The 15,934-nt window shown below is 39.9% G+C and overlaps 1 protein-coding gene and 1 pseudogene across 1 annotated transcript; both read left to right on the forward strand.

Annotated features, from left to right (window-relative positions):
• The first annotated feature begins 2,972 nt into the window (after nucleotides 1-2,972).
• On the forward strand, nucleotides 2,973-3,919 carry LOC140521155 (olfactory receptor 1N1-like; annotated as a pseudogene).
• Nucleotides 3,920-13,332: 9,413 nt separating this feature from the next.
• Nucleotides 13,333-14,223, forward strand: LOC140519775 (olfactory receptor 1f45-like). The gene has a single exon (XM_072633155.1). It carries the CDS (start codon nucleotides 13,333-13,335, stop codon nucleotides 14,221-14,223), a length of 891 nt encoding a protein of 296 aa, XP_072489256.1.
• Nucleotides 14,224-15,934: the final 1,711 nt, after the last annotated feature.

A 15,934-nucleotide genomic window follows, 5' to 3' on the forward strand; every position in this document is an offset into this window, starting at 1 on the left:
AGAAAAACTTCCTATCTGTTAGACCTACCTATAAGAGGAACATGCTTCCTCATGAGCTAACAGGCTCCCTCTTATCAGAGGTATTCCAACAGAGATTAGATGACCCCTTTTCAAGTAGGTTTAGTGAGAATTCCTTTTGGGATATAAGTTGGTCTAGATACTATTATTAAATTTTGTTATTCTGAGATATATTTTTAACTGTTTCACATTACTCTACTTCATATATTCTACTTTTCAGCCAAAATCAACGTGCCAAAACCTTCCTCCATAACTTCTCATAGGCCATCTTCATTCCTGGAATGCATTCTCTCTGCATCTCTGCCTTTTGACAGTTCTTATGTTCCTTCAAAAATTTGATCAGGAACTACCTACTCTCAGAAGCCTTCCTTGATCACCCCAGTCTTTAGAGTTCCACATTCTTACAAGACTTCACCTGATTTCTCCTTTGCACCTCTCATTCCCTATTTTGTATGATACTTCTAGATTTATAAGTCATATCTTCCCTTAGAATGGAAGATAATTGAGGCTAGGGCAATAGATAGATAGATAGATAGATAGATAGATAGATAGATAGATAGATAGATAGATAGATAGATAGATAGATAGATAGATGGATGGATGGATGGATGGATGGATGGATGGATGGATGGATGGATGGATGGATGGATGGATGGACAGATAGAATGATTTTTGACTCTAGTGGCTAACACAGTTCCTTCTATTTGCTTAGTATGTGTTGCACTTATTGAATTGTGCAAGACTAAGTAATACATAAATTTTGTCCTCTAAAAAAATGCAAAGAGGGTTAATTATTCAAATTCTAGACTGATGAACTTGATGTCAGATGTCATAATAAGGACCCCAAAAGGCTTTGACAATTTGAATCAAGAGGACAAATTAAACAAGATGAAATGAAATCGGAATGAAATGTAAATAATTACAACTCGAGTTCTTTTTAAAGCTTTGTCCAAATTACAAGCTGAGAAAGATGTGATTCAATAACAGGGTATGGGAAGTGGAAGAGGGCCCTGGATGTTTTAGGGGAAAACAATTTTATTATGTATTGACTAAAACATCAGAACCAAGTATAGTGTCCAGAGCAAGGAAGATATCAATTCAATTAGACTTTGTCCTGGACAGAACACATCTGGTATATCGTATTCAGCTCAGGGTATGACATTTTGGGAAGGACACTTATTAGCTGAAAAATGTATGGAAAATTGTGATGTGTGATCATGATCCTAAGTCTGCTCAAAACGTTGCTATACACAAATCATTGGAAGGAACTAGGGATGCTTAGCCTGGAGAAGAGAAAATATAAAGATTTCATCTTAATACAAAGAAGAACTTTCTAAGAATTAGAAATATCTGCGATTAATTTGTCTGCCTTGTGATATAATGTTTCCTAACGTTGGTAATGTTAAATTAGATTGTCCCCTCATTTGGGGATTGCAAAACTGTTTCATACATCTGACAAAGACTGACCCTAGGCATTCTCAGGTCCTTGGGAACACTGAGATCATAAGATTTGGGTTTCTGTAGGACAATTAGCTCAAGGTTTGGAGTGTGGATGGATTGGGACAGTAACTTGTTCCAATTTATACAATTACTTTCTTGAAATGCCAAATCAAGATCCTTTGTCACCTGATTTATACTTCACTTCCACCTCCCCTTATGCTTTACCCTTCCTAAATCTATTCTTGGCTCTCACCATGACCTCTGGTCCTCCAACCCCCAGGCCTTTCTCAGGTCATCACAGCTGTTCTGGCCATACTCTACTTCCTTCCCAGCCTCATACATGTTCAACTCTACACTCCCCTGTACTCTCAATTCCCTTCCTGCCTTTTTCTGTTGCTTTTCATTCCTTGCCCAAATTCAACCCTGAATTACACCTATCATCCACCTCCTCCACTCCTACTTATGATGCTGCTAAGTAAACAGCTGGAGTAAATCACACAATGTATTGATCAGGTCCACTATAAACTTAAATTCTAAACTCTAGGATCCTTACTTTAGCAAGGCAATCATTTTACCTAACTAATCGTCTTAACCCAATCACATTGGTGTTTATTCCAAACCTTGTCTTCTCTTCTCAAGCCTTCCACAGCACCCTCTTCCCCTACCCTTTTAGCTGGGAATCTTTCCATCATACTTTACTATGAAAATCAAGGCCATTCATGATGAGCTCCCTCTTAACGCCTTCTCATCATACGACTTCTTGACATGTTCCTCTCTTCCTTTTTTCTAGTCAGTGATGGAGTTTTTCCCCAACAGGGTCCTAGTTGATCCTTTGTCTCACTCAACAAAAAAGGTTAAGTGACTTGCCCAGAGTCACACAGCTAGTAAGTGTATGAAACCACCAGATCTGAATTCAGATCTTCCTGATTCCAGGCCCCATGCTCCATCCACTGCATCACCTAGATGTCCTCAATTTTTTTTTTTTTATATTACTTCATTGTTTATGGTTGTTGCTGTTGTTCAGTTATTCATTCATGTTTAAATCTTTATGACTCCATGGACCATACTGTTCATGAGGTTTTCTTGGTAAAGGTACTAGAGTGATTTGCCATTTCCTTCTCCTGAGAATTAAGGCAAACAGAAGTTAAATGGCTTTCCCAGGATCATACAGCAAGGAAGTATCTGAGGCTAGATTTGAACTCAAGTCTCTCTCCCTGGGTCTTTCAGGCCCAGTGCTCTACCCACTGATTCACCTAATTTCCCCCTCTTCCCCCTTCTCCACACACATAGTAGAGCCTAAAGTGGGTGGCCCTTCACAGGCCCTTCACAAAGCCTGGTAAAGTGTTTTGCTGACAAAAACCAAATAAAGAAATAAAGTCCCTGAAAATTAGGTATTTTACTGATTGGTCCAACATGCTTAAAACTGAATGTTGATTGATATGCAATTTAATGTACTTAAGGAATTGTTTGTTTATTTTCTTTAGGTTTTTGTTGTTTCCTGGTGTATCCATGACATGGAGCAGGGAAATCAATCTATTGTCTCTGAATTTCTCCTCTGGGTATCTCCCTTTGGCGAGAGCATGAGCAGATTCTTTTTGGACTCTTTCTATTTATGTACCTGGTGACTATGATTGGGAACCTACTCATCTTCCTGGCCATCATCTCTGAAGCTCGTCTCCACACCCCCATGTACTTTTTTCTGGCCTGCCTCTCTTTAGCTGACATCGGCTTATCTTCTACCACTGTTCTGAAGATGCTAGTGAATATGTATACCCAATGTCACACTATTTCCTATGTAGGGTGCCTAACACAGCTATACTTTTTCCTGACTTTTGGTGATCTAGACAGCTTTCTGCTGGCTGTGATGGCATATGACCAGTATGTGGCCATCTGTCACCCTCTCCACTATACCACGGCCATGAGCCCCAGGCTCTGTGTCCTTCTTGTGAGTATATGTTGGGTTCTCACTAATCTTGTTGCCCTGATTCACACCTTCCTCATGACCCATCTTTCTTTTTGTGTGATAGGGGAAGTGTCTCAATTTTTTTGTGATATCGGTCCCCTTCTGAGGCTGTCCTGCTCTGACACACATATCAATGAGTTGATGGTTTTTGCTGTTGGTGGCCCAGTTATGACAATCCCTTTCCTATGTATTGTGGCCTCCTACATCCACATTGTCTCAGTCATCCTGAGAATTCCATCAGGGAGTAGGGGAAGGTGCAAAGCCTTCTCTACCTGTGGTTCCCACCTCTCTGTAGTTTGTGTGTTCTATGGAACGGTTTTGAGTGCTTATTTCTGTCCTTCATCAGTATACTCTACTGAGGAGACAGCATCATCTGTGGTCTACACAGTAGTCACCCCAATGCTGAACCCTTTCCTCTATAGCCTGAGAAATCGGGATATGAAGGCAGCCTTAGGAAGCCTTCTAAGAGGTAGGCTATTTATCTCCCAGGCTCAGTGATCCTTGTCCCACCTCACATCTCTCAAAATACACACACACACACATGTGTGTGTGTTTGTGTGTGTGTGTGTGTGTACTTAATGTTAAACATCAGTTCAATTGGTTCAAAAGGATTTACAACTATTTACATTTTTGTTCATTAATATCAGTTCTGAAAATGCCAACAGTTTTCCCCTCAAGCTCTCTAAGTCTCCATCAGGGTCCATTCCAGTGCTTCATACTATTAGATTTTTTAGCCAAGATTACCAGAGGCTGCTGAGTTCCAGAAAGCAATTAGCATCCCTTAATTGTCAGAGAAGAGCATGAGCAGCCACACCTGAAGGTCAGCCCACTTTCCTTATCTGCAACTAATCATAAAGCTTTTCCATTGCTTCAACCACTGCCCTCCTTTGTGATCTCAATGAACATGGTCTTTTCAATCCCTTTGCAGTTGCTGACCTACTGATGTGGGCAGTCTGATACAATTTATTAACAGCTATAATGCCACTATTAATAAACTGTTATCTTGCCTGGAAAACTTGCCTCCGTTTACCTTTGTTGCATTTTTACGCACCATAGTTCAATATCTCAACTTCAACAAGCCCTAGGAAATAGGTGCTCAGTTAAACCTTTGAGGACGAGAAAGGAAAAGAAAAGGGAGATTTGAAAAGGGGAAAAGGAAAAGTAAAGGAGAAAGATGGAAAAGTAAAAAAGAGAGGGGGAGGAGGAAGAGACTTTAAAAATGGCTGTTTAGAAAAGTTAGGTTCATTTAGCTGGGTTGTGAATTACATAACAATGTCACACTTTAACTCTGGGACTTGGGATCCTGTTGAGCTATAGACTTATCTCTAAACTCTAGGTTGGATTGGATTCTGGAGGGACTGAACTGAACTACAGGCAGTATGGCATACTGGATAGAGTATGAGTTGAAGTAAGAAAGCCCTGGGTTCATATCATCAGGTACTTACAGCTGTGTGGAAAGTCATGACCTCTCATAGCCTCAGGTCCTCATCTGGGAAATGAGGGAGTGCACTAGAACTAGATGGTCTTTAGCATCCTATCCAGCTCAAAATCCATGCACCTATAAACTGTGATCCTATGAACTGTTAGCTCCATGATTTCATAGCTTTAATTATATTAAAATATGGGGGGCAGGTAGAAAACCTTCTGGAATTTTAAAAAATACAAATGATATATAGACAACATATTTCATCAGAAATATAAAAAAAATACTGATTTTATTTTATCCTAAATCTGCCATCAGAAAATGCTGAGAGCATCCCAGAATAAGATGAAATATTTCTATGACTGGTCTATCTGTGTGAGAGATATCTGTGTAGCAGTTGAATCCCCATAATTGTCTCCTTTGCTAAGGAGACAACAAGGAAATTCCACTCCTTGGGACCTGAAATTTCTTTATCTCTCTTGCTAATTAACCACTTGTGATTGTTAGTTATATCCCATTAGACAAACTAGTGATGAAACTGCAGTACTTGCAAAAAGTTGATCTTTTCCTGGAAGCTTGTTTGGCAACAAATCCCCTGACAGCCTAGAGTCTCCCAAAGCAAAAGAGATTTCTTAGTAATATAGTTACTGACTTTCCAAATTTAACAAATGTGAAAACATAAGAAATATCCCAAGGGTTAAATCATGGATTTGCTTCATCCAGAATTCAAGGGACATGTTGTAGGAGGCTAATCCTGTCTCTAATGATGTCAATCTCATTAATTTCATGAATATGCCTCAGAACAGCCTTAGTTTTTTTGTTGTTGTTTTATTTCTTAGGTTAGTTAGCCTAAGTATATCAAAATCATGGAATGCCTTTATCATCAAAATTTAAGAGTCAAAGATCCTTAAAGCTGCAAAAGATGTTTGTATAATCTTATCTAAACTCCTACCCAATGCAGGATATTTGCCTACTATAATTTTAAAAGTTGATACTCTAGACCCATATTTGAATACTTGTAGTGATAAAGAGCTCACTACCTTAAAAATAAAAGTCATTCCTTTGCTGAGCAGCCCTGAAATCTGCAACCCAATAAATTCTTTCATTGGTCTTAGACCAACCTTCTAGAACCTCACGAAACAAGTTAAATAATGCTCTTTCCGATATCCCTTCAAATCTTGAAACCTGATTATTTCGGTCTTTTCTTCTTCAAACTAATAACCCTTCACTCCAAGTCTTTTCAACTCTTCTGCATTTGGCATAGTTTTGATTTCCTTCATCAAACTGGTTGGTCTGGTTTGGACATACTCAAATTTGTCAATGCCCTTTTAAAAACATGCTGCCCAGAAGAAAATGCAATTATCCAGATATGGTAAACCAGGAAAGAGGATAGTGGCACAACTATCTCCCTCACTCTGTTATATTTAATTAATTAATTTGTTTTCAGTTTTCCACAAACACTTCCATAAGTCTTAGATTTTTACCCCATCCCTCTCCCCTACCTCCCTGAGATGGCATGCAATTTTACATGGGTTCTACACATACCTTCTCATTAAACACATTTTCACATTAGTCATGTTGCACAGAATTAAAATGAATGCAAGAAACTATGAGGAAAACTCAAATAAAACAAAACATAACACAAGAGAAAATATTCAGCTTCATTTTGCATTCCATTTCCATAGTTCTTTCCCTGGATGTGGATAGTGTTTTGCCTCGAGTCCTTTGGGAATGTTTTAAGTTCTTGTATTGCTGTGAAGGTCTAAGTCTACCAGAAAAATTCCTCATACACCATGGTTGTTACTGTGTACAATGTTCTCCTGGTTCTGTTCTTTTCATTCAACCTTACTGCAGGTAAGTTCTTCCAGGCCTCTCTGAAGTCTTCCTGTTCATCATTTCTTATAGCACAATAGTATTCTATTACATTCATATACCACAGTTTGTTCAGCCATTCCCCATTTGATGGGCATCCCCTCAGTTTCCAGTTGTTGACCACCACAAAGAGAGCTACTATAAATATTTTTGTACACATGAGACCATTTCCCATTTTTATGATCTCATTGGGATACAGTCCTAGAAGTGACATTGCTGTATCAAAGGGTATGCACATTCTTGTAGCCGTTTGGGCATAGTTCCAGATTGCTCTCCAGAATGGTTGAATTAGTTCGCAGCTCCAAAAATAATGAATTAGTGTTCCAACTCTCTCACATTTTCTCCAACATTTATCATCCTCCTGTTTTGTCATGTTAGCTAATCTGATAGGTGTGATGTGGTAGCTCAGACTTGTTTTGTTGTGCATCTCTCTAATCAATAGTGATTTCGAGTATTTTTTCATATGACTATAGATAGCTTTAATTTCTTCCTTTGAAAACTGCCTGTTCATGTCCTTTGACCATATATCAGTTGAGGAATGACTTGTATTCCTGTACATTTGACTCAGTTCTCTATATATTTTAGAAATAAGGCCTTCATCACAGATACCAGTTGCAAATATTCTTTCCCAAGAGGATGGAGCAAAAGCAGCAGAGTAGAAGGAAGGACCTGCTCTATCTCTATTCCCATAGCCCATAAAATACCTGTGAAAATGACTCTAAACAAATTCTAGAGCAGCAGAAGCCACAAAACAGCAGAGTGAAAGAGATTTCCAGGCCAAGGCAGCCTAAAAGGCTGACAGGAAAGGTCTATCAGACCAAGCTCAGAGTGGAGCACAGCCCTCTTTTGGCCAGATGGCAAGGCAAGGACAGGACTGGAGCCGGCTTCAGGGCATGGAATTACAGGCAGCAGCTGCAGTTCTCAGATTTCTCAACCTACAAACACCAAAGCCAGCTTCAAAGGTCAGTAAGAAAGCTCTTTCATCTGGGTGGGAAGGGAACCCAGCCCCCAGCCCCAGGGTGGTGGCAGCCATTGCAGCAGCAGGATCCATTTTGGGAGCCCTCAGCCTAAAGACTCTGGGGTAATCGAGCTGCTGATCTCTATCTCAGGCTGAGTGGCTGTCCTCGGGTGAGGAAGAGCACTGGTATGGTGGAGCTGATGTAGGCTTTAGAGAGGATCCTAGGCAGAAAAACATGCAGTTGCTCCCAAAGAATGCAGACCAGGAGAGGAGTAACTTCCTCTCCCTTGATTGTGTCACCTTGGAGGAACTGAGAACTTATAGGTCACTAGTATATACTATCCACTTGATAAAGGACTCAAAAGTCAAGTAACTGGCAGGAAAAATACCCCAAAAAGGGAAAAATATAAGACTATGGAAGGTTCCTGTTTGGTGAAAAGGTATTTACTTCCATCCTTTTGGATGAGGAAGAACAAAACATACCATCAGAGGGAGACATCAAAGTCAAAGCTTCTGCATCTAAAAACTCCAAAATAAATTTGCAATGATCTCAGGTCATAGAAGAGTTCAAAAGAGATTTTGAAAATCAAGTAGGAGAGATGGAGGAAAAATTGGGAAAAGAAATCAGAGTAATGCAAGAAAATCATGAAAAATGAGTCAACAGCTTGTTAAAGGAGACTCAAAAAATATTGAAGAAAATAACACCTTTAAAAATAGACTAATGGGGCAGAGGAGCCAAGATGGCAGAGAAGAAAGACACACATATGCTAGCTCCTAACCCACAGCCCATAAAATATCTATAAAGAAGAACTTCCAACAAATACTGGAGCAGCAGAAGCCACAGAAAAATGGAATAGAAGAGAGTTCTGTTCCAGAGAGACCTGAAAAACTGACACGAAAGGTCCATTGCACACTGGACCCAGAGCAGAGCCCAGCCCTGACTTGGCCACGGCATGGAGAGGAGCAGATCCAAGCAGGCTTCAGGGGCAGAATATCCAGCAGGCCCCAGGTCCTTCCACCCACAGGAGCCAAAGGTCAGTGAGAGAGCCTTTTTGGCTGGCTGAGAGGGGAGTGGGGTGTCCCCATAACTCAGGCCCCCTCGGGAGGCAGCAGCGGAGATGGCAGCAAACAGAGGCTCCCAGAGCAGGCAGGAACCTGGATCCATTGTGGAAGGTCTCCCCATAAACCCCCTGAGGGAAATGAGCCCTGTGTGGCTGCCCTGCCCCCACCTGAGCACCTGATCTTAATCTCACACTGAATAGCAGCCCCGCCCCCGCCAAAAGCCCTGAAGCTGGCAAGCAGCATTTGAATCTCAGGCCCTAAGCCCTAGCTGGGTGGAACTCGAGGGAGTTGGGTGTGGAGAGGAAACTCAGAAGTCAAGTAACTGGCTGGGAAAATGCCCAGAAAAGGGGGAAAAAAATAAGATCATAGAAGGTTACTTTCTTGGGGAACAGGTGTCTCCCCCATCCCTTCAGATGACGAAGAACAAGGCATACTGTCAGCATTGCATACATTTTACAAAAATAGACCAAATACTAGAGAAATTAAAAGAGAAACTAAAAATAAATTTAAACCACATAATTCCTAAACACACCCCCACAATCATAATGTAATACACACTTATTAACATAGGAAACACACTATGTTTCTCCATGGCTATTGAAGAGGACTTGAGGGACAGGGAGAAATTGCACAAGGCTTCTGGAAGGAAGGAAAATGCTGATGGAAAGACAAATGGCAGCAACCAAGAGGGAGCAAAACGCTGATTCTATGAAGTGGGCTAATACTTGAGGTGCTTGAGGATAAAAAGAAATGGCACAATCAGGGAGCCAGCCCATGACTGAAAATTATCTTTGGAATGAGAGATGAGGCATTCTGTCAGGAAACCCTGGATCTCAACTGACTATGCCCCAGAGATGTCTGATGTTCTCATGTTCAAACAATAAGGACACTAGGGAAATGACAGTGTAATGATAGGTAAACCTTGGAGAGTAACAGGAGAAAATAGCAAGAGTGTGCCCTCAGGGACACCTAGATGAAAGTAGCTGAGGAGAAATTCCATCCCAGGATGCTTCCAGAGATCACTAATCATGCTCCACTAGCCTGTTAAATATGACAAGCAGGAAACTCACAGAAATGATGAGGAAAGTTTTCTTTTCTTTCACTAATTTCTTCCTTCCTTTGTGTTTGCCTGAAAACCATCCCTCTTTGTGGCTCTTGATACTGAGGCAGTAGCCAGAAACAGCCTTCTCCAGATGGATCATAGCTGGGGTCACAGCATTATTCAGAAAGTATGTGGAAAGTCAGAGACAGTCCTTCAAAGGTAAGAGAGGCGAGTGCCTTCTGCTTTATAGAAGTGTGCGATCCAGCTATCCAACTAGATTCATCTTCCTTCTTTTAGGAAAGTGGGTGAATTTCAGTGGGCCCTGTTGGAAAGGGAGAGAGGTCAAGGAACCACCATTAGCCATGAATTATGGGGTCATTGTTACAGAAGATGGAGTTGAAAGTGTAAAGAAATTCTCTGAAGTGTGTGTCTTCTTCCCACTCCTTGCCCTAGGAGGCAAGCTGCTTATGGTTTAGTATTGTCCTTGGGAAGAAGTGAACAGATATTTTTTCTGATTGCATCTAGATTTCCTATGGTTCCAATCAACAGAGAGGGATTTGTAGATGTTATGGCTATATTCTTGTCCCTCAGAAAAGATGCTAACACAAGGAGGTAAATTTGACAATATTGGCATCAAGCACAGCTGATACATAGCTCTGAAAGGGCTTTCTTGAAAAGGAGCAACATATATAAACAACAGTAGGGCAGACTAGCATTGAATATTAAGAAAATATTTGACTAATATCAGGAAGCAGATAAGGAAGACACAGTGATGAGCATTGAGGTGGAAATCAATAGAGACAGAAACAGAAACAAAACTGTCATCAAGGTATATCACATGGAAGAAATAGATCTGTTGAAACACTTCTATCTAGAACAAAACAATTAAAAATTAATAAGCTTGAGAATAATTTCATCCTTTGAAAAGTAGAAAGGGAAAAGTACAAAGGGAATGTCTATTCTGGACTTGATTTTCACCAGTTAGGAGTAACTGGTTGCTAGGGTGGAAATGATAGTGATCTTGAAGAGAAATAACCATTTCATATTAAAATTAGTGGTAGAGGAAAGAATAAAATTCAATCTAACATGGACCTAAGATTTTGAAATCTTAGTGCTTAGCACAGTACCTGGCACAAAATGCAGCCTTAATAAATATTTACTGATTGATTGGAAGAAAACAAACCTACCAACATAGGACTTGTTTGTCTAAAATTCTATAGCAGTCAAGTCAAGAAGGAGGGGAAATCGTCCAGAATTCAGTTCTGAACAAAGATACAATGCCAATGAGGAAGAACATGAGAAACTGTGCAAAGAGACTGATGTAGATGTGTAAGAAAACCAACAAACTTAGATTTTTAAAATATATGCTGAAGAAGAGGTAAAAACATAAATAAGCAAGAATACCAAAATGTAACATAGTCTTATAAAAAGATTACAGGGAACACTCAACTCAGAAGGCTCTAAGACTGATGAGGAAAGTAAGAACAATAAATGGAGGTGGGGCATAGGAATATTGTTTTTGTTTTCTTAGCTATACTAGAAAAAGATAGAGATGAAAGAAAGATTAGGGCAACGGAATGTCCATAGCAGATGATTGGTTCCTTTCCACCAGCACATTTAGCTTACCCTATTGAACCAGAGGAAAAAAGTGGCCCAGAAGCATTCTCTCCTGCTCCCATTTCTTGGCTGATTAACACCTAACTGAGAAGAATGTGATATTCTACTGTCCTAGTATTGTTTAGAAACTGTCTTCTCCTCTTCTTCTTCCTCCTCCTCCTTGTCAATACCTCTTGTCCTTAGGACAGTTTTTGAAAGTTGCAGTGCCTGTGTAAAAATGTCTTTCTCCCTCTTTGATCCTTCATCCCCGGATTATTAATAAAATGTAATTCTTCCTAGGCTTCTTCTTTACATTCTATCTATCTTCTTGGAGTGGGTGGATATCTGATACCTCTCCAATAAATGTATCCGTAACAACAGTTTCCTTTAATGCATACATCTTCTTTTATGCCTCCAAAACACTGGACCAGGAGGAAGACGGTTATTATTTCTAGTTCCTCACTGCCACCTCTAGAACTTTCCCCTTATGAGCATCACTGAACAATGTCTTTGGGGAGAGTGGAACAGGAAGGGAGTAAGTATCAATATAGCACCTACTATGTGTCAGGCACACACATGCATGTATACACACATACAGATATACATGCACACACATGTGCATGCATACATAGACATACACTAAAAACAATATTATAGTTGATACACATACAAGCCTGATTTAAGAGAAAATTATAAATGCTATTTCTATAGTTTTTTAGATTGGCATTTTATCGTTTGAAGCCACCACCCACACCACAAGATAGGTAATATATGCATTAATATTCCTATATTAAAGGTTTAGATATCTTGAGCATCTTACTCAGTCACATAGCTAACCAGTATGCAAATCCAAGTCTTTTCACTCCAAATCAAGTTCTTCTTTCAATAAAACTTCCTCAATTACCTAGTAAGTTTCTCTGTTTTAACCAAGCGTGTCTTAGGGGTATTGGGCTGAGAAAGGACATTGTCTTTACCAGGAAGGCTGGGAAATTTGGGGAACTGAAAGACCAGGAAAAGACTGGTAGAAGCTCAAATGGAGAAATGAATAATTCAGAAGATTGTGTTGGGCACTTTTAAGAAGTAAAGAAAAACTTTAGCAGGAAATAAACATTTATTTAGCACCTACCGTTTGCTAGGCACCATGCTAAATACTTTACAAATATTATTTCATTTGATCCTTACAACAACCCTTGGAGGTAGGTATATTATTATTTTCACTTTAAATTCTAGGAAAGTGAGGCAGACAAAGGTTAAGTGACTTGCCCAAGGATCACACAACTAATAAGTTTCTGAGGTGATATCTGAACTCAGGTTTTTCTGACTCAAGGCCCTCTGATGCTTTATTGACTGTGCCACTTAAGTAGGCAAATTCACCAAGGATCCAGGATTTATCTGTGAGTACTGTCTTACTTCCTGCAGCATTTCTTTACAAGACAATTATTTTAGAGGAAGGTAAAAAGGAGAAAGAGGAAGGTAATTTTCAAAGGTAAGATAAGGTGTGAGGTCAGGGTGACATTCTGTAAGATGACGTGGGAAACAGTGTTCCCGTCAAGGGGTAGTTGGTGAGACTGCACTGGGCTAGACTCTGTAATGACTTTCCAAAACTTCTATCACATTATTCAAGCATATGACAGACCTTCATAGGATTATTGAAAAGTTCCAAAGAGACAGTGTATATAAGGAGCTATTACTATTGTTAGTTGCCCAGAGAGGTTGGATCGTTATGTCAATGATATTTTTAAAGCTAAAAACACTTTTAAATCTCCTCTTTGGAAATTGACCTTTAAAGGATGGGGAGCAATATTCTGAATGTCTTTGATGGTTCTTGAAGTTGAATTTAATTTTTTGCAATAGCTATAGAAGTATCACTCACCCTATCTCTCTCTTCTCTACTCAGGCTCAGATCTAACAGTAATGTAACAGTGGGGAACCAGAGTGGTGCCTCTGAGTTCTTCCTCATGGCCTTCTCCAGCCATCAAGACTTTCTTTTTATACTATTCCTGGTTGTGTACTTGGCAGCCCTCCTGGGAAACCTGTTGATTCTTACAACTGTCATCTCAGACCCACATCTCCACACCCCCATGTACATTCTCCTGGTCAACCTATCCTTGGGAGACCTGTGCTTCACTTCCACCACAGTTCCCAGACTCCTCTATTCTTTATTTACTGGAGACAAGTCCATCAGTCACACAGCCTGCTTGGCCCAGCTCTTCTTCTTCCTGATGGCAGGAAATGTGGGTAGCTACGTGTTGGCCGCCATGGCATGGGACCGATATGTGGCTGTTTGCCAACCGTTGCACTATGCTACTGTGGTGACTCTACCCCGCTGCCTAATGCTCGTGGGTGGGATCTGGGTTGGTACAACCCTTCATTCCCTGCTCCACACAGCCCTCATTTCCAGGCTCACCTTCTGCACTAATCGTGATATCCCACACTTCTACTGTGATGTCTACCCTTTGCTGCAGCTTGCCTGTTCTGACACATCCCTCAACTATGCAATAGCCCTAGTTGAGGGTAGTGCAGACATCATCTTGCCTGCTGCTTGTATTGTCACCTCCTATGGCTTCATTGGAGCTGCAGTGAATAGAGTCCGAGCCACTGGGGGTCTAAGGAAGGCACTTACCACCTGTGGATCCCATCTAACTGTGGTCATGCTTTTCTACGGAACACTAATTATTGTTTATATACAACCCCTAGGTCAGGCTGAGGCTCAAGGGAGAGGTGCAGATCTTGTAGCCTCAGTTATGTTCTCAGTGGTGGCTCCTACACTGAACCCCTACATCTATAGCCTTCAGAACCATAAAATTAAAACATCTCTGGCACGAATAATCAAAATAAACTGGATATAGTGACATAGCAAGAAAATGGCCAGCTCACAATCAATATTAATAATAATAATAATCCTCATAACAACCTAGGGAGGTAGGTACTATTAGTATCCTCATTTTTACAGATGAAGAAAATGAAGCAAAAAAGTTAAGTGACTTGTCCAGGGTCACACTGAGTGTCTGAGGCAGGATATGAGCTCAGGTCTGATTTTCTTTTTGATTCTAGGCCGGGTGCTCTATCCACTATGCACATGGTTGCAAATGGTTTAATGTTCCACACTGGAGCGATACAGCCTCATCCTTTTCTGTTTCATGTTTTCTCCTACAAAATGATCAAGCAATAACACACACACACACACACACACACACACACACACACACACAGCATATTTGTACCATAAAAGCTATTTGATTTCAGGCTAGTGGGTGGAGTAATAGACCATTTATAGGTCTGCCACTGCAAGTACCCAACATGGAAATATAATCTAGTTTTATTTAGTCTTATTCAATGACCTTTTCATGTTTCTACCTAATCCTGATTTCCAACTCTTTATTCTCAGAAACTTTCTAGTTGTCTTGGAAAGTAGTGTATATCTTATCTTCCTTCCTCCATATACCTTAGTTTAAGGTAACAAAGTTAAAATAAAATAAATACGGTAACAAAGTTAAAATAAATAAAAGCAGTTATTGTCTGAGAAGAAGTTTGCAAGCTGTAGCAGAGAGACAAAGTTCTCAGCTGCTCAAAGGGGAGTGGGAAAAGAATGAGGTAACTAAATATTTGGGGTATTTGTGGTAAGTCGAGGTTAAGGGAGAAACATAACACATCAGAAAGTCAGTAAAATGGGAGTCTAGGGAAAAATATCTATAAGCACAATAAATCAAAAAGCAGTATTTTACTTCTCTTTCTGAGCTGGTCAAGACTGGGTTCAGCAATTGCTGGCATCTCTGAGTACAGCTACAGTTTACTTCCAAAGGATCACTGGTATGTCAAGAACCCTGGGCTTCAGAAGTCCTTCTGATTGGTTAGATGTTGTGCAGCTCCATTGTCTAAAAGCCCTACAATTTTTAATTAGTATAGGCATTACAGAGTTCCATGTTCACGCAACCCATCCTCCATTCCTGCTGCCACTATCATAGTTAGGGTAGCATCCTTGGTATTAAATAGTTGACAGTGTTGTCTAGAACAAGGCTTTACACACAAGAGCAGGTTAGAATAATATAATCCCAGAGGTCATATAGTCTAACTACTACCTGAAACAGAAATTTCACTCTAGTCTCTTTTTGAAGACCTTTAGTTGAAAAGGAACTCTACCTCACAAGGAGAGCCTTTGCTCTTTTGGATAGGTCTATAAGTGTTTCTTGGATAAATGATGAATATATAAGTAAATAAATATGTAGTCTTCTGCCTTGAACTGTCAGAAAGCTCAACAATGTCAGGACCTGGACAAGAGCAAGACAACCTAAGCGCTTCAAAATAAGATAAGATGAAGACAAAAGAAAAAGGTAGGAGTCTATTGGATATGACAAAGACAGAATTGTTAAAAACACAAGATTTTTTTTAAGAACACAAAAGTAAAATTCAAAGAATTTCACAACTGGAAAGTCCTTTGGAAATTAGACTACATCTTTCATATAGATGAGGAAACTGTGTCCCAAATAAATTGAATAAAGGAATCAATGAATGATAAATTGTTTATTAAACACTTACTATGTCCTAGGCACTATACTAAAT

This window comes from Notamacropus eugenii, chromosome 1, assembly GCF_028372415.1.
Source record: "Notamacropus eugenii isolate mMacEug1 chromosome 1, mMacEug1.pri_v2, whole genome shotgun sequence".
Taxonomy (NCBI): Eukaryota; Metazoa; Chordata; class Mammalia; order Diprotodontia; family Macropodidae; genus Notamacropus; species Notamacropus eugenii.

Coding starts and splice junctions, on each gene's coding strand:
- LOC140519775 (XM_072633155.1), top strand. CDS start 13,333: ATGGCCTTCTCCAGCCATCAAGACTTTCTTTTTATACTATTCCTGGTT.